This window comes from Sus scrofa, chromosome 1, assembly GCF_054392235.1.
Source record: "Sus scrofa isolate SSC_HxYL_T2T_F1_AM1 chromosome 1, Sscrofa_HxYL_maternal_Yorkshire_Landrace_v2.0, whole genome shotgun sequence".
Classification (NCBI taxonomy): domain Eukaryota; kingdom Metazoa; phylum Chordata; class Mammalia; order Artiodactyla; family Suidae; genus Sus; species Sus scrofa.
In genome coordinates this window covers 68,200,539-68,224,451 of record NC_139383.1, presented here as the reverse complement: position 1 = coordinate 68,224,451, position 23,913 = coordinate 68,200,539, and the positions used below count along the sequence as shown (strand labels likewise).

The following is a 23,913-nucleotide window of genomic DNA, read 5'->3' as shown; positions in this document are numbered from 1 at the left end:
AGGAAGATGCAAACAACAAGCTTTAGAAGTCTTTCCTTGAAGATGCAACTAGATGTATCTCTTCATGTCCAAATAATTATTTGCACGTTACTAGGTGCACTTGTCACATTGTTTTGCAATTTCCTTTTATGCAGCTACCTATATCTGTAGAGTATTCATTTGGAGACCATTTCTTTTTACTTCCAAATTAGTGTCCTAGAGTCCAATACAGTGTCTGGTATATGGTAAGCAGTTAAACCTTTGTTAAATGAATAATCAAAAGAATGAATGAATGAACAAATAATGAACTGGATTACTGCCTGCTTGTACAAACATAGACTTATATACTAATATAAGACAGCCAACAAGCACATGAAAAAAATGCTCAACATCACTGATTATTAGAGAAATGCAACTCAAAATTACTATGAGGTGCCACCTCATACCCGTCAGAATGACAACTCAACAAATAACAAATGCTGGAGAGGGTGTGGAGAAAAGGGAACCCTCCTACACTGATAGTGGGAATGTAAATTGGTACAATCACTCTGGAAAACAGTATGGAGGTACCTCAGAAAACTAAATATAGAACTACCATAGGACCCAGCAATCCCACTTCTGAGCATATATCCAGACAAAACATTCATTGAAAAAGATATATACACCCATATGTTCATTGCAGCACTATTCACAGTAGCCAAGACATGGAAACAACCTAAATGTCTATCGACAAATGAACGGATTAAGGAGATGTGGTACACACACACACACACACACACACACACACACACACACACACAATGGAATACTACTCAGCCATAAAAAAAGAACAAAATAATGTCATTTTTGCAGCAACATGGATGGAACTAGAGGCTCTCATACTAAGTGAAGTAAGTCAGAAAGAGAAAGACAAATACCATATGATATCACATATCTAGAATCTAATATATGACACAAATGAACCTTTCCACAGAAAAGAAACTCATGGACTTGGAGAACAGACTTGTGGTTGCAAACGGGGAGGGAGGGAGTGGGATGGACTGAGAGTCTGGGGTTAATAGATGCAAAGTATTGCATTTGGAGTGGATAAGCAATGGGATCCTGCCTAGTCACTTGTGATGGAACATGATGGAGGATAATGTGAGAAAAAGAATGTATATATGACTGGGTCACTCTGCTGTACAGTGGAAACTGACAGAACACTGTAAATCAACTATAATGGACAAAATAAAAATCATAAAATAAGAAAGGAAAAAATACTAATATATATTACAAATAGGCAACATATTACAAGGTATATATTAAAGTACAAACTAAATATTAGAGAAAAATCATCTCCAAGTACACATATATTTTTATAACTTATAGCAAACTAAGTGCAAATTTCTTAAAGGTCAATAAGGTGGTTCTTCAATTCTAAGAAGGTAGTAAAATAAAATATTGAAATAGAAACTATAGTATAGAAATGAAAAATATACATCTCACTGCCTATCAGAAAAAAATAGTTTCATTAGGAACTTCAATATAATGTATTTTTCAATAATCATATTTTGAGGGAATTTTCACATTTACTGAAGCTTTAATTATATCTTGCTTTTCAATTACTGTATGTTAATAATTGAAGAATTAGATCAGATACCAATGTGGAATACACAGTTACTGAATTAAATTTTAAATCAAAAACAAAACAGAAACAAAATTGAAAGAGCTTATAGAAAACTTTCAGCATCCTCCTTACAATCACAGTATAAAAACATTAATTTTCTGGTAAATATATTTAGCTTTATCTCTCTTGAAGAATAGCACCAAAAGAGGGAGAGAGATTACTTAGACTATATAGGGCTTTTTTCTTATTAATGCACAGTGATTTTTTTATATTAAAGTTTAGTACCCTAGACACAATACAGGAGAACAATAAATAAATTTGAGGGTTAAAATTCTCTTCATAGTTCTCTCACCAGTTATAAAATATGGTACTTTGAAATCTTAACTAAGATTCTATGCTTGTTTACATTAAAAACGCTGATGTTGTTTGGCTACCTGCTAAGAAATAAAAGATGCATAAAATTCAAAGAACTTTGAGAAACTCATGCCCACTACCATCTACTGTGACAGTCAAGTTTAGTAAAGTCAGAGACTCCTACCTAAAGCCAATAAATGAGTATCCTTGAATAAACTTAAATATATTAATTGTATTCCACCGTGAATATTTTTTATATCCTACATATACATAAATTTATCCTACACAAATGGAAAGGTTAAAGGCATAGTAATTCTAGAACTATAATTGGATGAATATATATGATTAAAACCTACTGTGAAATTCATGCCATATAAAGAGATTCTTCATAATTTGTCTTTGAGAGCTGCGTGCCACCATATACAATTTTTTGAAATTACATATTAATGTACTCTCAATCATTAAATCCCCTCTGAACTATTTTAATTAAAATAATTGACAATATTTAAACACTTATTAGTAAACACAGTTGAGTCCAAATAAGAAAGCTTTTCTATTCCTCAGAGCTAAGTCAATGATTTTGTTCAATATTTATCTCAAAATTATCATTAGCATATAGTTTTGATGATTTTAATACTTTAGAATCTCTAATCAATCTCTAATTGGATCAATAAGGTGTCTCCTATACATAATTCTGTATAAAGTCTCCCAGATGGCAAGTTAAATTATAGGAATATACCTAATAAATGGATGTTTTACTTAGGTGGCATTAAAATATGGAAAACATTTAGCTACCAATAATTCGGAGAGATAAAGATATCATGTTTTAATAGAAAGCAGTATATATACTTATTGAAATGTCCACCTGAAACAAATATACAAGCATTCTGGTTTCATTCCAAAAGTAGTGCCCAGATTTCAACTCTTGGTACCATGACCTAACAATGACCCAGAGAGTATAGCAGAGGAGTGGGCTGGAAGTTAAGGGTGGGCATGGTTTAGTCCAAGAGTTTTCGAATGAACACTATATGCTGGACTGTATTTTCAGCCCAGATCTGGGCCATTTACATGTATTCCTGGCAACCAAGTTGGGATCTAAGAAGAAGCCCGGTGGATTTTTTTTTTTTAATACATTTTGGGAGGACAAAATTTTAAAATAATACTAAATTATTTTAACATTAAAATAATTTAATAATAATATTAAAATAATATTTTAATATTAATAGTAAACTAATAATATTAGGGGCTCCTTTAGTTGGAGGTTGAGAGGGAAAGGTCCTGTAACTATTCAACTATTCATCATCTTAGACATTATTTGTAAAACAGCTCCTGCTTAAGATCCCTTTGGACTGTGGGGTCACTTATTTTGAATATGAATGTTCTAAATGCTTTTAAAGGATCAGTTAGCCCATCAGTGGTATGCTGAGAGCCCAACACTGCATATATTCTGTGAGAAATGATAAAATATCCAAGCCACACCCTTTATCTACAAAATGTACTCATTATTTTTTTCATAGGCTAGTCATGATTATCAATTGCCAATCCAGAAAGCTGATGTACCTGCCCATTACAAACAGAGGAATTATAAATTTTTGTTTGTTTGTTTTTTGCTCTTTAGGGCCACACCTGTGGCATATGGAGGTTCCCAGGCTAGGGGTCGAGTCAGAGCCATAGCTTCCAGCCTCCACCACAGCCACAGCAACACTGGATCAGAGCTGCATCTTTGACCTACACCACAGCTCCTGGCAATGCCGGATCCTTAACCCACTGAGCGAGTCCAGGGATCGAACCCGCAACCTCATGGTTCCTAGTCAGGTTCATTGACCACTGAGCCACAATGGGAACTCCGTGGAATTACAAATTTTAAGGTCAAAAACCCCTTAGGATTATCTAGCTCCTTGATTGATTTCCAATCTGCCTGGGAGTTTTCTTTTGTGACTTTTAAGTGCATTTCTTAAGAGTTTTCTAAAGAAGTGAAGGCATTATGACCACACAGTTGTGAAACGATGCAGCTGTGAAAAATGAAACATTTTAAACCACAGAATCTCCAGGTTTGCGAATCAGGAATTCAAATTATTTAAAACTCCTTGCATTTCAATGTGAAACAAAGTTTGGGAGCCACTGATCTGATCAAATTTTCTTGCCAATGGTTGAATTTTCTTCTACAGAATTCCTATTATCTAAAACAGACCTTTTGGAGGAAACAAAATGATCTAGATTTAAAAGGACAGTTGAGGTACGGAACAGCAAAAGGAAGAGAAATGCATCTTAGAAAACAAGCTTGAGGATGAGTGATGGAAATCTCACCCCTAATCTCTAGAAAGGCTTCCTGAGGGATCAACCCAGAATCCTCAGGAAAAGATAACAGAATGGAATATTGCTCTGTCTCTCACCACTGGAAGCAGGGACTCAATGGCGACTTCACATACTCCAACATCATTTCTTCTCCAATACAGAAATGCTTCCAGAAAACACAAAATCAGACTTAAGAGAGTGTTCTTCAACCTTCACTTAATCCATTCCTCCTTTAGTTTATCACAAAAATTTGACACTACCTCTCTTTCATCCCACTCCTGACAGGCAGCACTGATTCAAAACCTCATTATCTTCCATAGCCAGAAAATCTTCCTAATAAACTTCCTATTCTAAAGTTCATAAAACTTTGAAAAAAAATTCCAAGTGTATTATAGATTGAATACACTTTTCAAAGGGCCTTCTGGATGCTCTAATGTGGCACCACTGGTTGGGGGCAGCAGGAGGAGTCTTCTCTCTTTATCCACCTCTCTGCTTATTCCCCAACAAAGGGTTAGATCTTGAAAGAAGAGCCAAAGGTAATTCAGAGGGGCCTTAGGGAAGAATGGTGAGGCTAGTGGAATATGGGTGAACCTGAAATCTACTGTGCCTTAAAGAGGAAGCCCCAGGAAGACTGTCTAGGACAGTTCCAATGTTTTCTGTGTTCATTATTTTTGCCTTAAGTTGTAATTTTCCCCCACTTATATTCTGGATATTTGATAATGTCAATTAAATTCCTGATATATAAGGAAGAAAAAGAAACTATGGATTTGCTCTTCTATAAAACTACCAACTCAGAAGTTTGTTCTATTGGTCAACGACTCCTTTCAACATGTTTATAATTGCTTCAGGTGCATTCCAAGGAAGTCTATTCAAGACTAATTTAGAAAAGACAGGCTACAGAAAACATTTATGCACAGTTTAAGAAGTTGAATGAAATGTACATGAGTGATGACAGTTAATTTGACTTTGTGTTGCATATACACAGTAAGTGACCAGTTACATCTAAAACCCCAAAAGTCTTTTTCTCCCAATAAGCACAGAGTTCTCTACATTTTCCTATTCCAACACTGTCTTGGAAAATAGACAGATAGCAAGTAATACCCATTCTACAGAAATGGAAGTCAAGACCTAGTGAGGTTTAATTTTTTTCCTAATTTATAGCTGCTAGATGACAAAGTCAAGAGTAAAATTCATAACTCAGACAGGTCTGGTGTCCTAAGTTCATGTAGAATTAGAAAATATTACTAAATGAACCCATTCTACTAAATTGTTTTTAATTTTAAATTCTGATAAAATTATAATACAATAGTTTTATTATTATATAAAATTATACATGTAAATAATTGTATGTAAAAATATATACATAGTGCTTCAGGTAATGGAAATCTCTTGGAATCAGACATAAAACATTGAGAATGCCTTGGAAGCCACACACTGTATTCTCTCAAAGAAGCTGATGGTACTTTTAAATTGACTTCCAATGCATTCTCCTTTAGATTAACTGGAAACTTTTCCTTGTTTAACCATTTGATCTGGCCATATGTTAAAAAGACATCCCTTTATTTCATTTCAGAATTTCATTTGAGAAGTATCTGTGACCAAGAATTTCTTAAAGGCTTCAATGTTCAAGGCCAAGAGTGAGTCCTTTGCTTTCACTTCAGTAACACAGAGAAAAGAGATCCATTTATTCGTAAAGTGTAAGTAGCAGACTGAGAAACCACCTGACTGCTCCTTGCAGACCAAGTCAAGCCCATCCCTTCATCTTCAATTGCTTTCTAGGAGTGACACAAAGAAGTACACACCCTATCATCTAAATATTAACGCTCTGAAAAAGCACGGCTCTGTCAGAGCCAGTCCATTCCCTGGCCCAAAACTCACCCTCTTCACTTCAACCTAAACTCCTTTTCTTGTTCTGAGTCTTCGGCCAATGATATATTTCCCCCCTCTTCTTCTCTTCCCTCTCACACAATTTTTTACAGGTCCCAGCCAGAGTTCATTTCTCCTATAAAGATGCAAGCCCACAATAATCTCCCTGAAACAACTATTATATATATTTCCCGTACTACTCAATTGGTACTTCAATATGTATATGTCTTTTCTCTTTAATTGGATTACAAACTCCTTGAGGTCAGAATCTGAATCTTAGAATTCTATTTGCCTGGCACATAAAATGTACTCAATTACTTTTTGTCGAATAAATAGATATGGGTAGACTGTGGGCTCAGGGGGGAAAGAAGACCTTGGCAGGCATGGGAGAGGCAGATGAAGAGAGCTATAGAAGAAGGAGAGAAAGAAAAGCGATAATCTGTGGGATAATGGTCTATGAAAGAAAAAGTGGAAGAAACAAAGTAGGCAAATGTCTAAGAGAAGCTACCAGAGCCACTCTTCCTAAAATTGATGCAAAGTACAGAGTCAAAGGCTACCCTGAAAAAGTAGCATAATTCGTGGGAAAACCCTACTGGACTGGCAGTCAGAATATTCATGCTTTGGTCTAAAATCTGACACTAACTACCTTTGACCAGAGCAAGCTATCTAACTGCCCTTGGCAATTCAGCTCTAAACTTATCACATCTCTAAAGCCCCCTCTGGCTCAGATATTATATGATTCTACAGTCTTCCTTCATCTTGAGAGAGTTTTCATTTCATTTCTTCTGGGCAAGCAGGGTCACAAAGGTATGGTAAACAACACAGAAGGTTTCATTGGTAAAAAAATAAAATAAAATAAAAATAAATAAACCAAACCCCTATGATACTGAAGCATTTAATATTTGCCTTCCTTATTTGATCACTTTAGCTGAGCAATATTCAGAGTGAGGCTTGGCTGGAGGCAGAAATGGGGACTAGAGGCAACACCTTCCAAACACTTGCTTTAGTTCCATGATAGGAAAGTACCTTGTTGATTTAAAAGGGTGTGAAAAGCATTGAAAGATCTTTTGATTGGGAGGAGATATGTCTGTGTAAGAACATCACTGACATCTTATTTAAAATCATCACATTGCTCAAAGATTTGGACTAATATAAGCAAAAAGATCAATTTACAATGCATTGAGATGTCTGGCAGAAAATCTAGAAAAGACTGTATCAAATGGCATTCGACTTCCCTTTTTTTCAGCCTCTCCTTCACATCAGTGCTAATCACTCAGCACTTCCTTAGGCACCTGGTATTCTCTTTTGTATCTGAGGATCTCTGTCACAGACAGAATCGATTGATTTAATAAACTCATCCTAACTTATACAGTCTAGAGACTATGTACTCTCCCTTCCAGAAAATACTTGTCTTAAAACAAGGCCACAAGAGAGTGCAAATGCTAAACCAAAAAGAAAGACTGACAGAATTATTTGTATTGATAGGAAAAAATATCTGAAAGCCACAGTCTCCCCAGGCCCTTTCAGATCTTCACACACAGCTCCGCTGTCCAGTAAGCTGTCTCTATTAAAAGAATGCTAAGTTTTTATTAAAGAAATAAAGGATTCAAATCAGTTTTTAAGCAAATGCTATATTTGAATGCTGCAGCAAATGGAGAAACTCAAAGCCCAAATACAAAAAATAAAATGGAAAATGAAAAATCCTTCAGGAAGATTTTAAGGATCTTCTCTCTCACCTCCCACTCTGTTTTACTAGATTCGTTTTATCTAATAAGCTAATTGACCCTTTGAAAATACAACAGAATAAAACATTTGACCCTAAAGGTGTGAGATAAAAGACAGATAAGCCTACTTGTTTAGGAATCAATGAGTGGGAATGTGGGGTGGGGAAGAGGGGGGAAACTGGTGACCTTTGACCCTACTCTCACCAAGCTGAGTGCTTTGGATTTGGTTAAATCAGAACTTATTAAACATTTTTTTTTTCAATTACATACAATCAAAATTGGAAGATGTTTAAAACTTGGGTTTCAGGTTGGTCTAGAATAATCAAAGGAATAGACAAGTTGGAGAAGACAATTTCACAAGGCAAGAAGCAGTTAGAAGGAATAATCCCATCAGAGATTAAGGCTTGACTTTGACCATGGGACTAGCACTACAAGTGTTTTCAATATAAAGCAAAGACTTGCTCTTGTTTTCTGGGACACAATGCATATGTATGCACAAAGGCATGAAAATCTGAATGGAGACATTTCATTAACAAAAAACAAAGAGGGGAGTTCCTGTTGTGGCTCAGCAGTTAAAGAATCTGACTAGTATCCATGAGGATACAGGTTCAATCCCTGGCCTTGCTCAGTGGGTTAAGGATCTGATGTTTCTGTGGCTGTGGTGTAGACTGGCAGCTGTAGCTCCTATTCCATTCGGCCCCTAGCCTGGGAACCTCCATATGCCACAAGTGCAGCCCTAAAAAGACAAAAAAGAAAAAGCAAAGACAGGATTTAAAAGATGGCATAAAACCTAAGTCAAATATCTTTGACTCAATTGAAAGTGTAGACCAATTTTCAAATTTATCTTTGCAGCTTCTCTAGTATAAACTTTGTTTACAAGAAAAAAATTACCAAAAACAAAACTTTTAAAGAAAAGTCAAATTTGTTCTTTTCAGTTACCGAGAAGAAAGGATTCATCACCAACACTTACCCTCAAAGCCCTGGATACTCTCAAAGAATTTTAAGGGCCTTTTGTTTTTGAAATAAGAGGCACATATAATTCCATTTATGAAGTCACCTCTTAAAAATATTTCCTTACTGAAATTGGTCCTAAACCTAGGTTCACAGTATACGGTGAAGGTCTAAAGAAAGCTTATTTAACCTACATTAAATCTTGATAATGCATTAATGAGTCTTTTAAAGGGATAATTTTAATTCCCCAATCTTCAACCATAAAGACTATATAGTGCTAATCTGCCTTGCCCTTTCGATTAAACTTGTTAAGGGCGTTCTATTTAGTCAGCACCCGGAATGGGCCATTAAAATTCTTGTTCAGCAAGAGTTGTGTTCAGTGCTCTGTTGTTTTAAATTCCATTAAATCCAAATGGTCTTTATCGCCCCATGACCACCGTGACTTCAATCAGCCAATTTAATTACCTTACAAAATTGTCAGCAGAAGCCGCAAAGAAAAACAGGAAGCCTTATGACGTTATCAGATTGAAATCTTCCTCTTAGGTGTTTAATCTAGACCAGTCAATAATGATGATGTATACCTACTTCCTTCCCTTTCGGGCTCTTGTGACCTTACCTTTCATGCTAAGATTTAGGGTTTAAGATTCATCTGAAGCATTTCTAGTAACTTGATAACTGGAGTACAAAGTGAAAGCCCACAGAAGATAAAGCTTCTCCACCCAAATACTAAACTATCAAAAATCCCATTTTAATAATTCAGGCCATCCTACCAAAGAAAGCCTAGGCTGTCCTGCAAACCCCAGGTATAATGGATGCAGTAGATTAATGATTTAAGTCTAGTACAGTTGAAAGACAGTGAATTACTTTCTGCGTGGATGTTTAAAAATAGACATCAACATGGAAGGAATTCCATTCCCAAGGAATAAGTGTAAGTGGAGCTACAACACAGTAAAATCCTAAGAAAAGAAGGAGAAAATTAATTCCTCTCACTTGCATTTCTATCACCAAAGAGCAAAGCATTTTATCAGATATGTTGATAATTTTAAAAAAATCAAAGATTGTCATCATTATCACATGCAACACTTTATTTGATGGTGAACAGACTTGAAAAGGCTCTGATAATCAATGATACATCCTGTGTTTGGTCTATGTTATGTTCCTCCTTTGTGTGGGAGCAATTCACATTAACTTTCCTGTGCTGAGTAAATGTTAAAACAGTGTCATCTGAGAATTCAGGGAATGAACACACTGCAATGATCACTTGAATTAAACTAAAAAGCAAAAGGTGTCTGTCTGAAGAAATGACTACTGACAAATAAATCCTGGTTCACTTCTTAAGGACAAACCTCACAAAGCCATAAAACGTGTTGAGTTCCATGTGTCTGTGTGGAGAAGGGGTGCTATTTCTAGAGGACGAAAAGATCATTTTTCAAAGTCATTTTCTGAAATGACTGTGCCTCTGTTGATGGATCACATCAGAGTTATTCTTTGAAGCTTTAACAATAAGTGAGAACTTATGTGAAGAACAGATTTTTTTTTTTTTTTTTTTTTGGGTGGCCCTTGTGTTGGCAATTCTTGGAAAGATTTCCCTCCCCTGCTTTCCAGAGCTCAGCTAAGCAGGTGTTCGGGCTTTATCTGTTGCAGTCTGTTGCAGACAGTAGCCGCTATTTCTCCCCCATCCCCGCCTCCCTGGGAGCCAGTTTTCCAGCTTCCAGATGTAAGGCCACTCCTCCCTCCCGCCCACCTCACCTCCCAAGGGAAGAAAAATCTCTTTCAAAGAACTTGTAGAGAGTGGCAGCTTCTAAGCCCAGCCAATTCACTAGCACTCCTCGATGTTGTAGTACATCTGCTACTGATTATTGCATCTGGGAGCACATGGGCTATTCGGCAAATAGAGGGAATTTCCATAGGAACCCTTTCCGTTCCTTCTCTCTGAGTTTTATATCTGAACTGTCCTTGAGCTGGTGGCCTTCACCTTTGACATGTGTGCAGGAAGGTGGCTATGTGCGGTGCCAAGGACGTCTGAGTGCCTTTGGGAGACCTCGCCTGCGAAGCCATCTAAGAAAGTTATTCTACTGGCACGCCTAGGAGAAAAGCTAGGTGGAAACATCTGAAGGGAAAAAGTGGCCCACAAGCTCAACTCCTCTTTAAAGACTAGCTTGGAGAAGCCGCCCACGAGTTTGGAGAAAGTTTGGGTTCAAGTCTTTTCTGCTCCTGGCAGTTCTTAATGCCATTTCGCATAAGCAATCTGGAACACCTGACCTTGAAGATCGATAGTAAACAGGTGGTGGCCTGCGAAGTGATTTCTTAAAGAAAATGCCAAAGCCCTCCCCAACTCCGAGCCAAGGGATTGCTAGCCCTGCGTGGCGCCCGGTCCAGTGCTGGCGTCCCACTCCTCCCCACACGTTTCCAAGAGCAGAGGTCGAGGGAACCCGGAAGAGAAGGGTGGCTAAAGTAACAAAAGAAATGTTGCAGTACCTCCGAGCCACTGTCGTGCTGGGAGACCGTGGCATTGTGGCCCACGCCCCCGCGGACGGAAGGATGCCGCCTTCGCCCTCTCCAGCAGCTAGCCTGGTCCGGCCGCAGCTGCGGGGGAACAAAGGTGCCTCATTTACATACCGCGGCAGGCGGCTGCGGGGCGGGAGCGCGGGCCGCGGGGGCGGCGCAAGCTCCACACTGGGAAACGCCGGCCAGGGTCATTGGATCGACTTGGGGCGGGGGACCTGACTCTCAACCGTCCAGGATCCACCGTGTTCCCGGACAGCGCGTCTGCTGGGCGGTCGCTCTGAAGAAGCCGAGCCTGGCCGCGCCAGGATTGGAGGCGGGGGAAACAACCACGACCCATCACCCACGGCGAGGAGCCGACTCTTAGCTGACCCTCAGGTCGTGTCCCTGCCCCTTAAAGCTTCGGGAAGGCGCCCTGGGGTCGGCGCTGTGGAGACTTTCACTGGAGGTGTTTGCTAAGCGGCCTCGGCCAGGCAGGCCCCCAAGGCCAAGCAGGGTGGGAGGGACGCCTGGATACAGGCACTCTGGGCGCGACTGCAGGAAGTTTTTCTGGGGACCAGATAGGAGTCATTGTCTCAAAGTGTGTCACTTGCTTCGCAGGAGCGCACTTGGCCCGTGTGTGTGTGTGCGCGCGCGGGTGCGTGCCCCGCGCGCGCTTGGGAGAGAGAAATTGACGAGAGATTGAGCACCCGGAAGATGGATGGGGATGGCTAGGGGCTTGGCAAGGGTCAGCACCCTAAGCTGCTCCCCCATCCGCAGCCGTTGGTAGGAGGATGCACCGTCAAGTCTGAGTCCTAGTGGGAGCGGGGAAAGGGCAGCATAGAGCCCAGGAAAGTGGTTTTCCACCACCTACGGGAAGGGGGGCTGGGGCGGCCACGACGCGGGGCTCCGCGGTTGCCATAGCGCCGCAGCGGAGGCTCCCGGCGGCTGGCCTTGCCAGCCAGCCACGCCGTAGTCGGTGGGGGAAGGGGGCTAAATGCCACTTCCTCAGTAGAGCGACGGGTCTCACCCACACCCCAGAGGCAAGGCTCCAACCCCTTCCCTTTCAAGGCACAGGCCAGGGATGAGGCTCTGGTTCGCTTTTTCAGCTGAAGTTGAACATAACCTTTCTCAACAGGGGCTCATACTTCGTGCAACCAACCTCCACTCCTCCGCTCAAAACATGTTTTCCACAGAAGAAAATAAAATTCCCGCCCTTGCATCAAAATATCCCCAACAGAGGAGTGTTCCAGTGATTACAATGTACACAATCCTACCCCACAACTCAGATCCAAAGTCGCGGAAAATGGATCTCCACGTGAAAGATGTTTCAAGTTGATGGAGTAAATAACAGGTTATCCAGAACTGGGCTGTTGATTTAAGGTATCAAGGCACAGATGGGAAGGTGTTTTCCTACTCCCCTATTTCTTAGGGACATTCTTTGTGTAAGCAATGGTCTAGGAAAATGTATTTTTGTGTGTGTGTCAGCTCTTTTGGAAAGCTGCTACACACTCTGCTACGGTCGCCAAGATTTTTAATATGAAGATATGAAATGATCAGCGAATGTAACAATCTAATGATTCAGCAAATATTATGCTGCAAGACCAGAGAAGCAATAATTAAATCTTTAGAGTATTAGTGGTATTCTGGCTCCTAGGCTTTTTTTTTTTTCCCATCCAGTCCTCAAACACTGATTCACAAACACACTTTAGAAGATACCTCCAGTATTCCAAATAAGTAGGTTGTATTACTCAAAATATTCTGCAAAACTACCAAACTGTATCACTTACCATGCTTGAAGCAGAACAGCTGAACACAAACATTTCCAGTGATAAAGGAACCTGTTTAATCTCATCCTAAGAAACAAGCATTTCTGTGGATGCTTGTTGCCAAGAGCAACGTGCTTAAGTACCATCTAAAGGCATGAAGAAAGCAGGAAAACTATTACAGGAGGAATCCAGTTATAACTCATTGGTTTTTTTGTCATTACCAGTCTTCTGGACTCCCGGTGTCTATGTGTGGGTGGGGGAGGAAAGGTTGGACTCCCTTTTTAGTATAGGAAAGCATTGCTACCCTGGTACCACAAAGCCTGAGACAGATGACAAATTTTATCATTATAGAAAAAAACATATGGGAAAAGAGAGGAGATGGTGTTGACCTAATAGGAAGTGCAGGCACTCATCCTCTGATTTCAATTTGCCTGAGTTACTTAATGTCTCTCCTATTATCCCAAAGACACATACTCAGGATTATAGGGTTTCCTGCACTCTTTGGGCTAAATCCACTTGACTGTCAAAGGAGTCACCCATAGTGGGAGCGTTTACCCTGCTGGCTTTCTCCTCTCTACCTCTTATCTACTTAAGGGAACTTTCTCTGACTAGTTCTCCTTCTGAAACATCATTGGCCATTGAGAGCAGCTGAACCATTGCCCATGCTTCATTTCCTCCAAGCAAATCTTCTGACCAGCGTTTCCACCCAAAGTCTCACATTTAGATTTTCCTTTGAGCTCTAAGGAAATCTGATTTCTTGGGCAAACAATAAAGTCCTTTAATACATAAGTGTGCATATACATATATAAACAAGTGAAATAAAGACACAGTCTTAAACTCCCAAACACAGATACCCTCTGCCCCAACTACCACTGTTCATCATTTATTAGTCCAGGACGCCCAGTAAGAAAGCTGTGAGAAGAGGACTCACAAGTTAAAAACCCTTCCTTAGGATGCCTTCACTTCAGCTAAGCAGCAGCTTAACCTTGTTAAGTAGAGCCTTCAACCTTACAATATTTTTAAAAGCTCTAAGCCCCTTCAGAGACACCAGGGATTGGAAAAGCGGTGAAATTAACCGAAAAAGCTCTCTGATAACAAAAGAAATCAAAAGGCTCTGCTCCTTTCACTTGCGGACCTGTCCAGGTCCCAGGCAGAAGCGAACAGAGGCCAACTTGCTAAAGAGTTACCAGATATTAACTCATCAGCGGGGCGATCTGAGAGGCGTGTAGCCCTGGCGCGCTCGCTCGCGTGGAAGGAGCAGCCGGCCAAGCACCGAAGGATCTCGGGGAGACAGGCAGGCGCAGCAGCGGCGACTGTACCCCAGCGTCACTACCGTCTCTGTGACCCCGGGGAGGTAACGCCGCGACCACTACCGCACTGGCACTCCCCTCATCCTCCCGCGGCTAATTTTTTTTTTAATAAAAGGTGGGGGGGGGGGAGAATGAAATGGAAAGCACAGGTGGGGTCCTTTAAAATCCCGGAAGGCGATGGAGCAGCGAACAGGTCGAAATGCACTGAGCCCACCCGCCGGGAGAGCGAACACGCCTGTTTACATCCGGCTGCCTCTGAGCCGGATACCAGGCGAAGAAGAGGGATAGGGAATCTTACCAAATCTTAATACATGCGTGGTTCCTTGAGAATATCCAATCCACAGTAAGCAGAGCAGGAGTTTAATGGTGCGCTTGAAGACTGGATTACTTAGAATCGGGGAAATAATCTTCATGGTGTTTCTGTGTACACACGCGCGGCACCCACTTCCCCGATCTAGCGTTAGGCTCCAGGTACGGGTCGGAATGAGGATGCGTCGAGTGGTGGCCGCAGACGCGATCACGGCATGGTCACAGAGAGAGGAAGGAGTCTCCGCTTCCCAAACCCATTAGCAATCGCTGCATGTTCTTCACTCACTGCGCCAAGGAGCAACCTTCCACTGCAAGGGATGGTGGGACATCCATGTTAGTCGGGGAGCATCCGGGAGAAATTCAGCACGCACACCCACAATGTCCGGCCGCGCGAGCCTGGGGAAGCAAAGGAGGAGGAAAATCAATAGGAAATCCAGCCTTGGAAACGGCCAAAGCGTCGGTAGCGAGCCACAGTCCCAGCACAAAAGGCGCTTTGCTCGCAAAGGTTTTGCCAGGCCCTATTCTACTGCACTGCTGCACAGCTTCTGACGTGAAGCCAAGATTAAGTGAGAAAAATTGAGATAGCTGCTTGCCTCTTAAGGCTCTCTGCCAGTGAGCTTCCCAATATCTATTATGCAACCGATTTGATCGCCCACCTTGAGTTGCAAGGAAATCGGATTTATGTGGGAAAAAAAGTGTTTTTATTTTCACCAAGAGACTTTACTAAGATAGTGACTGACGTATGCAAGTGGACTCCCTACATCAACAGATGAATTTTAATAAATGACAAGCTAAGTCAAAGTCTCTTTGCTTAGGAGTTGTAAAAAAAGGAAGTGGTCTCTAAGACCAAATGATTTATTGCAAATGTAGTTTGTTTTTAGGCTAAAAGAGGGTCTTTTAATACTTTGAAATTTTTGCCCAGGAATTAATACAGATTAAAGTGTAACCGGAGACATAAAGTCTTTAAAAACTTTAGTGGGACATTCCTTGACTACTACCCAGAAATAAGATTTCTGCAAGTAGCATTTTAGAGAGAAAAATGTTGAATTAAAATAAAGGAATTATATTTTCTCATCCATTTTTAAGCTTATCTAAAATACTTGTGCATATATTAAAAGACAATAATGTTTGAATTGGTGCAGCAAACTCCAAAGACTTCAATAATTTATGCCCATATTTCTTCTCATTTTGGTTTTCTGAATATCTTTTTCTTGAAAAGGTGAAATATGGGATCATAGCCTGAGCAACACTGAGTGTCACAGTTTTGTCTAAAAATACCTTATTATTTTCTAGTGTTCTGCTCAGAATATTCAGAGTCCACAGACAGTGATGGTTTTGGCTTCCACAAATACCAATTTATTCAAGAAAAAAGGTACAGAAATATATATTTGTTTAACATAGAATATATTTTATTATTGAACTAGGTAATATGCTGTCCTTCATGCGTATAGGTAAAAATATCCAATCCTAATATTTTACATTAGTAAGTGAAACCAAGATGGATAGTGATAACTATATTACTATATTTTTAAGTGAACAGGAAAAACAAAAGGCAAATTGCTGGGCCTGTATCTTAAAATTAATCATTTTTTCATAATCAACTAACAGAGCAGAGGTTAAACCTGATGAAAAAACTGTAAGATCATATCATATTTGATGAATATCTAAGTTTTAAAGGAGTGATATGGGTACTATTTCTTCCAGATAGCAAGAAAACAGTGTAATATATTTAGTCCATCATGGTGATTTTTTAGAATCTATTTTTTTCTTAAAATATTATAAAATGCTGATTTGAAAATAAACCTACATTTTGTAAAAGCATTAAGTAGACAATTTTTTTTTAAGATGGAGGCATAACTGCAGTGTCAAAAATAAGCATCACGAATGGCTAGTTCTGCAGTGTAGCAGGCAATTCAATCAAATAATTTGACTATTTGAGCACTTTAAAAGGAACACCTTGTGGTAAAACCAAGGGTATCTAGCGACTCCTTCAGTCCATATTTAAAATATCTCTTGTAAAACATGTACAGCTCAACATGTTCTGTCTTGTATTTGCTGTCTCATTTGTTCCATCCTATTTGTTCTTTTTCTTTTTGATCCTAGCAGAGATAATAATGACTGCCAGAGCAAAAATATATAGTCTTATCTTTTTCATCTGTCAATGTAATAGATATCCACTATCTGAAAATAGCATGTTCTGTTTTGACTAATCAAAATACTGCAGTTTTGCAGTGTAGTTGGCATTTAACAGAACTTCAGAAAACAAAATGTACTATAACTCCTTGTTCATGTATTCTGTTAACATGATGACATTTGACATTACAGTTGTAAGTTTTATACTTAGAACTAGCATTCTAAACTAACTAGTTTTTTGTGAGATTATTTATTGGGTGTCTAGTTGAAAACTGAAAGATCAAGCTTCCAGATTCATGAAGTTCTTACACAGTAAATTAAACAGTAAAAAAGCCTATCACAAAATTTTCTTACTATTAATTGGTCCCCAAAGAACCAGTTTTGCACATATGCTAAATTATGTTCATTTACATCCATCAACTAATCCAAAAGTCTTCAACACCACAGACAGCAACCGCACCTGTCCAATTGAACTTCTGCAAGACAGGAGACAACCTTTCTTCAGTACCGCGGACAGCGCTCCAGACATAGATTTATTCTGGGGCAGAGCATTGAAAGTTGTACATTGAATGAGTAATGTGCCATTTGAAGTGTCAATGTGCATATTTCTACTATTACAGATTCTGGGAGTTTGAATTATTATATTGTTCACATTGTCAAGAGGACTATTTTGTCAACTGTGTTGTGTGTGTATTTCAGTGTGACTTAACTGGGATTGCTTAGTATAACCAGGATGTGCTAATAGCCATCCCTTTCCAGGGCATACTACTACAAAAGCCACTTACATTAACTGTGAGTTCCCTCATGAGCACTAAACTACTTGATTCTAAGTACAAAATTTCCTGAAAGACCATAAAGAATTCAAAATAGTGAATAATGCTGTCAATGTTCAGTGGCTAAAGACATTTCTAAAAGGTACAATTAGTTATTGCTTTAGAATTCTCCACCTCCAGATTTCCATCTGTTACAAGGTTGATCAAATTAATTCTCAATCTTCCTCATTAAACCCCACTCACTCCCAGGGCACAAACAACAACAAAACCACTAAAATCATCTCGCAATAGTAGAACAGAATGATTTGGTGGTGTGGAAGATGCTTTACATAATAAGGCAATACTGAAGTTATTACAATTTCTCTACAATACTTATAGCATATATCATGGTTCTAGAGCTATATGAAGGATTGATACAGTTTTTATATAGTATTCAGTGACCAGATTTAACTCTTTGTAAATTAGTAATTTGCTCCTTTCTCAAAGAGGAAAAAAAAAAACACGAAATATTATTTGGTGTCAAGCGATCATATATGTTTAGTAATAGTGAGATTTACACACCTTATTCCATAGTTTCATTTCCTTTATTTTCTCTCTTTTTTTTTTTCATTTTAACCATATGGTAACCTTTATTTCTAGGGGCCAAAGCTCTGTAGTTTCCAAGGTCAAAGCAGAGATGACAAACTGCAAACACACACACATATGCACACACACAGAGGAGCTCTGTCTAAAAGTAAGCCTCAAAAAAATTTAAAAACCACACAGAAGGCTGACATGAAGAGATATCAAGCTTATGATAAATTAACAAAGAACAAAATACATTTCATGTTCATGCAGAACTTGTTCCAACAACAACAACAAAAAGCCATTAGCTTCATCTTTCACTCTATTTTTATATTTACTGACACTAATGACCTCTTATTCTTGGGCACTATTACTTGAGAAGCAATTTTAGTCTTCCATTTTCCCAGTGAAAATGAATCTTATTCTAGTTAGCTGCCACCTGCTGGGGCATGTACAAATGTGTATTAATCCTTACAGCACAATGTTTAAAAATGCCTATACCTTTTGCAAGAAACAGCAAATACATTTCCCAGGACAACTAGAATTTCAAAGGTATTTCAAAGGCTCTTCCATGACATATCTATATTTAAGTTTTTCACATGGAATTCTTTCTAAGAATTCCACCTGACTTGTCATGGAAGTCCTGCTGTTATGTGACATTTGAGAAAGCTCATCTTATAGTAACACCTGACCTACTCTTCCATGTATGTGGCCTGTTGTATTGCAGCTAAGCTAAAATAAACAGCCTGTTCATCCATGGCATTAGAGGTGCCAGAGAATAATGTCAAAGCTGATATCAGTTAAAACCACACTGTTGCATATTTGCAATTCACCCTTCCTAACTATGAATGTTATGCTGCTATGCAATCCCTTGTGATTCTGAACACATATCAGCTGTTCCACCAACACTCTGCTGCATTGATGATTAATGACATTTAGAGTTTTAATTAATTTTTAGATGTGAAAAGTAGTGTATCTTAATTAAGAAATTGAACTGGAATAGATTTACATGACCTGCAACTTTTTTTTCAGAGCTGTGCAATCTTCAATAGGTTTGAAATAGAAAACAAACAGATAAGAAAGACTTCTAGCATCACTTATTTCTCTAACACTTTCATTCTGTGTGTTTTGTTTTGTTTGTATAATTAATAAGTTACTAGGGCTACTGGAAGCTGCCTTGGTGGTTACAGAAATGTTTTTATAGAAAGTTACAAGTGTAATGAACTTAGACAAATCAAGACTGAAATATCAGTATCTATCTTCCAGCAACTAACCTACACACTAGTTAAGATTCAAATGAATCAATCACCTCTTGTGAAATTAAAATAATCATAATCCATAAGGTAATTTCTGATGACATAATACTTACAGTATGAAGATGAAGAAATGATAGAAGGTAATCTGGGTGTTATCAAAAGGAGAGCATAGTAAGTTTTCTAACATTCCCTAGTCCCTAAATTGTAAATGATTTTCTAAGAAGCCTTAGCTAGGTCCCCTTGTCTAGTAAAGAAATCCTTAAAGCTAAAAAATGTCAGAGGATGAGAATTATTAAAAGTTCTTGACGTTTATGATCCACCCTGGTGACACTACTTCCCTCACCCTAATGGGACGCCCTCCGAGTTTTTTCAGACGCTCTCAATACTGGCACCGGTTAGAATGAATGTCTGTACTTCCTCAGCACAGAACTAAGGAGCAAGGTTAATGGACGATTGGGAGGATGGAAGGAAGGCTGGGGAGTTTGTCAGACCCGCAGGCAGATACACAGCTTCTTGCCATCTGTCTCTCTTCGCCTCGCGTGAGTCCCAGTAGCTGAGGCCACTTCCTGACACGTCCACTTATTAAATGGTTTTTGTGGAGAACGCGAGCGCCTGCAGCCAACCGAGCCAGTCTCATCCTTGACGGGAATTGGCTGAGGCGAGCGGGACAAAGCCACTCACAGCGAATCGGTCCAGCGGGTGCCCCGAGCGCACCCGTCTCCGCCGCGCCGCTGGTTGTCTTCTTACTCTCCTGGAGGCAAATGCCCACCCCGGGTCCCTCCTGTCCCCGTGGGAACAGACACCTAAAGAGGCAGCCCGGACTGGAGCCCACCCGAGGGGAGTCCTTACCTTTCGCTGGGGGTTAGGTGGGCGGGGAGGGGGAGGGGTGGTCCTCGGGGAGGAGCGGCCGGAGGAGGTCCGGCGGGAAGTCCCCGGCTCCGGGACAGAGCAGCGCAGCCGCAGGCACGGAGCGCGAGTGACGGCGGCAGCGGAGGAGACGGAGACCGCGGAGCTGCAGCGGCGGCGGCGGCGGCGGCGGAGACAGACACGCCTCCTGGCGGGGGTTCCTCGCCTCTTGCTTTAAAGGAGCCGCACTCTTTTCCCTACGGTCCCTGCACGCTCCGGGCCGCCGCAGCCGCCAGGGCGCAGCGCTCGGCCCCAGACCGGAGGAGCGACAGTGCGAAAATTCCGGGCGCTCACACAGACGTGGAAGTTATGAACTCCCCGGCCTGGATTTAGTCCCTAGCATACACCCCTGCTTAGGGATGGGGAGACAGCAACGTAATGCTCAGTTAGGGAGTGATACAAATCGTCAAGGGCTTTGCCTGGCCCTGGGTGGTGACAATATGTATAAGGAGCCCGAGCACGTTTGGTTCTGGGTGGTGGCTTTTATGCCTCTCTGAAACCATAGCAACGGAAACTTCTCTGCTGCCAGGGTTTGGGGAGCAGCTGGTAGTCTCCAAAGTGGCCCTCTTAGTCCAACTGCTGCCATTTCCCTTTGAGGTCTGCGGGGTAAGGTCTTGACCTGCGTCTCACCCTGACCTCCACCTCAAATGCATCCCACCAACGCGCTTCTGCCTTGCTGCCTGTACTCCCCCACCTTAGACTCCGGGAATCTCGGCGCCCCTCTCCCTGCCTCCGTTCCTAAAAGCAAAACAGGCACATTCTCAAGTGTCTGGAGGCAGGGAGGTCGGCGGACTGTCTCTGTGCCTGTCTGGCGCCTTAACGGCAGACGACTCCTTCACCCCCAGGTCCCTGAATTCCCAACCCAAACCGCAGAAAGCAGTTGGTCTTGAGATCTGGTAGGTGTCGGGCAGACTCTAAGGTTGAAGAAAGCAGCCTGGGGAATATTCCAGGCCTGGTGGCCGCCAAACTCTCTACATGACTTCTTAAATAGGCCCTAGTTGAGGAGGGGCGCCTAAATTCCCGAGGCTCCCGGCAGCCTGGTTTTCAGGGAGGGGCCCCCGGCGGCGAGCACAGCAGGCTCCCCCGGTTTCTCAGTAGAAAAGATTAGCTTCTGCAAACAATCCCTGATTTCCGCTCCTCTGGGTCGGAAAAGTCAACATCTATTCAATACCGTTGCTATTTTATCCTCGGCCCTACAATATTAACTAGAGCAGAGACTAAGCAAGTTGCCCCCAGAGGAAGTTGGAGAGCAGCGATTCGCTAGGAGATTTAAGCCAAGCTGAGCGGGAACAGGCCGGGCGGTGCGGGGCCGGCAGTCAGTTTTCAAAGTGCGGAGGGAAGAAGGGGCCAGGTGAGATCCTGGTGGTTCTGCTGAGTCCCCGAGCTTCTCCCATCCCCGCGGGCACTCCACCCTTTAATTCCGAAGGCCCAAATGTAGAGAGATTCTGCGTCCCCAGGGACCAGCTGTGTGTACTGGAGACAAGTGTGTGTCCTTTTGCTGCTCCCTTCTCTGCAGCCCTTGTAGAGTAAGCCCTTGACGGTGGGTCAGCGTCTGGCTCAGCCCAACCCTGAAACACGCAGAAACTCAGTCCTGACCAACCCTACTCAGTACTCAAGCAAAACCCGTCTACCCTCTCTGTCACCACTCCTGGCTCTCCGTGCTCCCTATATACCTATTGTGCCTGCCCGGTTTTAAAGAGGTTAAAGAGAGATAAGTTAGTGGCAATGGAGAGCCCCTTAGTCGTTTAAAAATCCCTGCGTTGGTGGAAGGGAGGCTGCCGTAATTAAGTCAACGGAGGCCTTGTTGTATGGAGTAAATAAATAGTCAATGACTCCATTGTGCCTTGTGGAGCGGGCAGCACAGACGCGTGACCGGCTCTGGGCGCCTGGGTTCCAGCTGCTGTGACCTGCAGCCTAATGGGCCCTCGAGGCACAGCCGAGTTTGGGCCAGGCCCGAAAGAATACTCCATTCAATCCCATTCCCCCACAGGAGTGATGAAGACAACTTGTCTACCCGCCAAAGACACTCTCCTTGTCATCTTACAATCCGCCTTCCCACTCCCAGGGAGGGAGGAGCAAAACGCTGGACACAGAGTAGATTGCAGTGCAAATCCCTGGGTGAAGGCATCCAGTTTTGCTTGTTGTGACTCTGAGCATGTAGAATAGGGAGTGTGTCTCATTTGACTTTGTGATCAACATAGGGTTTGGCATGCAGTAAGTGCTGAATGACAGAATGAAGGGATCACTGGGATCATCCTTCCACCTACCACCCTGTTGTCCCCAAGACCACATTATATCTGGGGAAGGAGAGGCTTGGAACAACTTCCTCTAAGTGCTGCTATGTTGGAGAAAAGTGAAATAAAATTTATGCATGTTGTGACCAATTCATTTCCTAAATAATAAAATGTTACCTGGATTCTAGTGAGAAAAGCAGACTACCAAGGGAGAATTAGCCTATATACATCCATTCAAACCTTCACAATAAAATTCTCCAACACTGTAAGATCTTTTCCGTAATTAATTTCAGGTTTTATGAAGTTACACCTTAAGGAATCAGACACCAAGCCTCTGTGAAGGAAGCAGCGGACTTTTTTCTTTTCCATTTCTGGTCATCCTTAAGACCTAATCTCCCATCCTTGTGAAGGTCACTGGGTCCCTAAGCTAAAGTCTTATGCAGGAACCACTTCTCCATTTTCCCTCTCAAAGTGCTCTTAGAATATTAGCATGTCTAGGATTCTGACTCCTAAGGACCCAGCAGGGACCAGTGTGAATTTCCAACCTTTCACCCAGGTTTTATTTGTTTGTTTTCTTTGTTTGGGTCTGGTTTGTTTGAATTAAATGCATTCATTCAACTGGAAGATACTATTCTGGATCATCTAGTCCAATGCCTTCATTTCACAAGCAATAGAAATCAAAGTGAGAAAAGAGGAGTGACTTGCTCAGGATGTGGCAGAACTGAGACTGCCTTCTAGCTGTGCTGAGCAACATCAGCCTGTCTCCTGTCATCTGCTTTCAAAACTTAGAATCATATGAAGTAAGCACTAAAAGTAACTTCAAAGACTTCGACTCCATTTTAGGGCCACAGACCTCTCTACATGGAAAAAAAAAATGCACACATGTGCACACAGCCTTGAAATTTCGCATACATCAATAGGAGAAGCACATAGCACCTACAGCCCACTGTAGGCTGATGAGGAGTCCCTCAACCCCAGGCTAAGGGCCACCAACCTTGTCCAACAACATCAGTTCCCATTCCCTCATGTCTTTTTAGCTGTAATTGGACAAAAATTACACTAAGGTGTTAATTAGATATAATCCATTGGATTTTTCTCACAGAATAGTATTTTCCCTTGAGAAATGGGATCAATTATTCATTTCTGAAATCTCTCAATATATTTATTGAGTATATTTATATTGTCAGTCACTGCTCTATTGCTAGCAAAACAGCAGTGAAGAAACTAAAATCTACCCTCACTGAGCTTTCAGGTTCATGGCAGGAAGATAGATAATAAACAAATATAAAAGCAAATATGTAATATGTCAGGTAGCAGGGCGTATTACAGAGAAAAATAAAGCAGAAAAGGGTATGTTGGGAAGAGGGGTTAAGGAACGATGTCATTTTATACAGGGTAGC

The 23,913-nt window shown here is 41.2% G+C and overlaps 1 protein-coding gene across 18 annotated transcripts in view; it reads right to left on the bottom strand.

The window, feature by feature from the left end:
* The window catches only part of GRIK2 (glutamate ionotropic receptor kainate type subunit 2), a 629,197-nt gene extending 608,827 nt beyond the window's left edge, over nt 1–20,370 (bottom strand). For 11 of the 18 annotated variants that reach the window (XR_014806479.1, XR_014806478.1, XR_014806486.1 and 8 more), the window contains exons 1-2: nt 20,223–20,370; nt 14,637–15,043 (exon numbers count right to left, since the gene is read on the bottom strand). Coding sequence is in view for 6 of the 18 variants with exons in the window: in XM_021073366.2 (XP_020929025.1) it covers nt 14,637–14,751 (115 nt within the window). In the remaining 12 variants the exon portion in view is untranslated. Of the gene's footprint in view, nt 1–11,253; nt 11,563–14,636; nt 15,044–20,222 lie in introns of those variants that run through there. The other 7 variants (XR_014806484.1, XR_014806483.1, XM_084961465.1 and 4 more) reach the window with 2 other exon arrangements.
* Between the last annotated feature and the right edge of the window lie 3,543 nt (nt 20,371–23,913).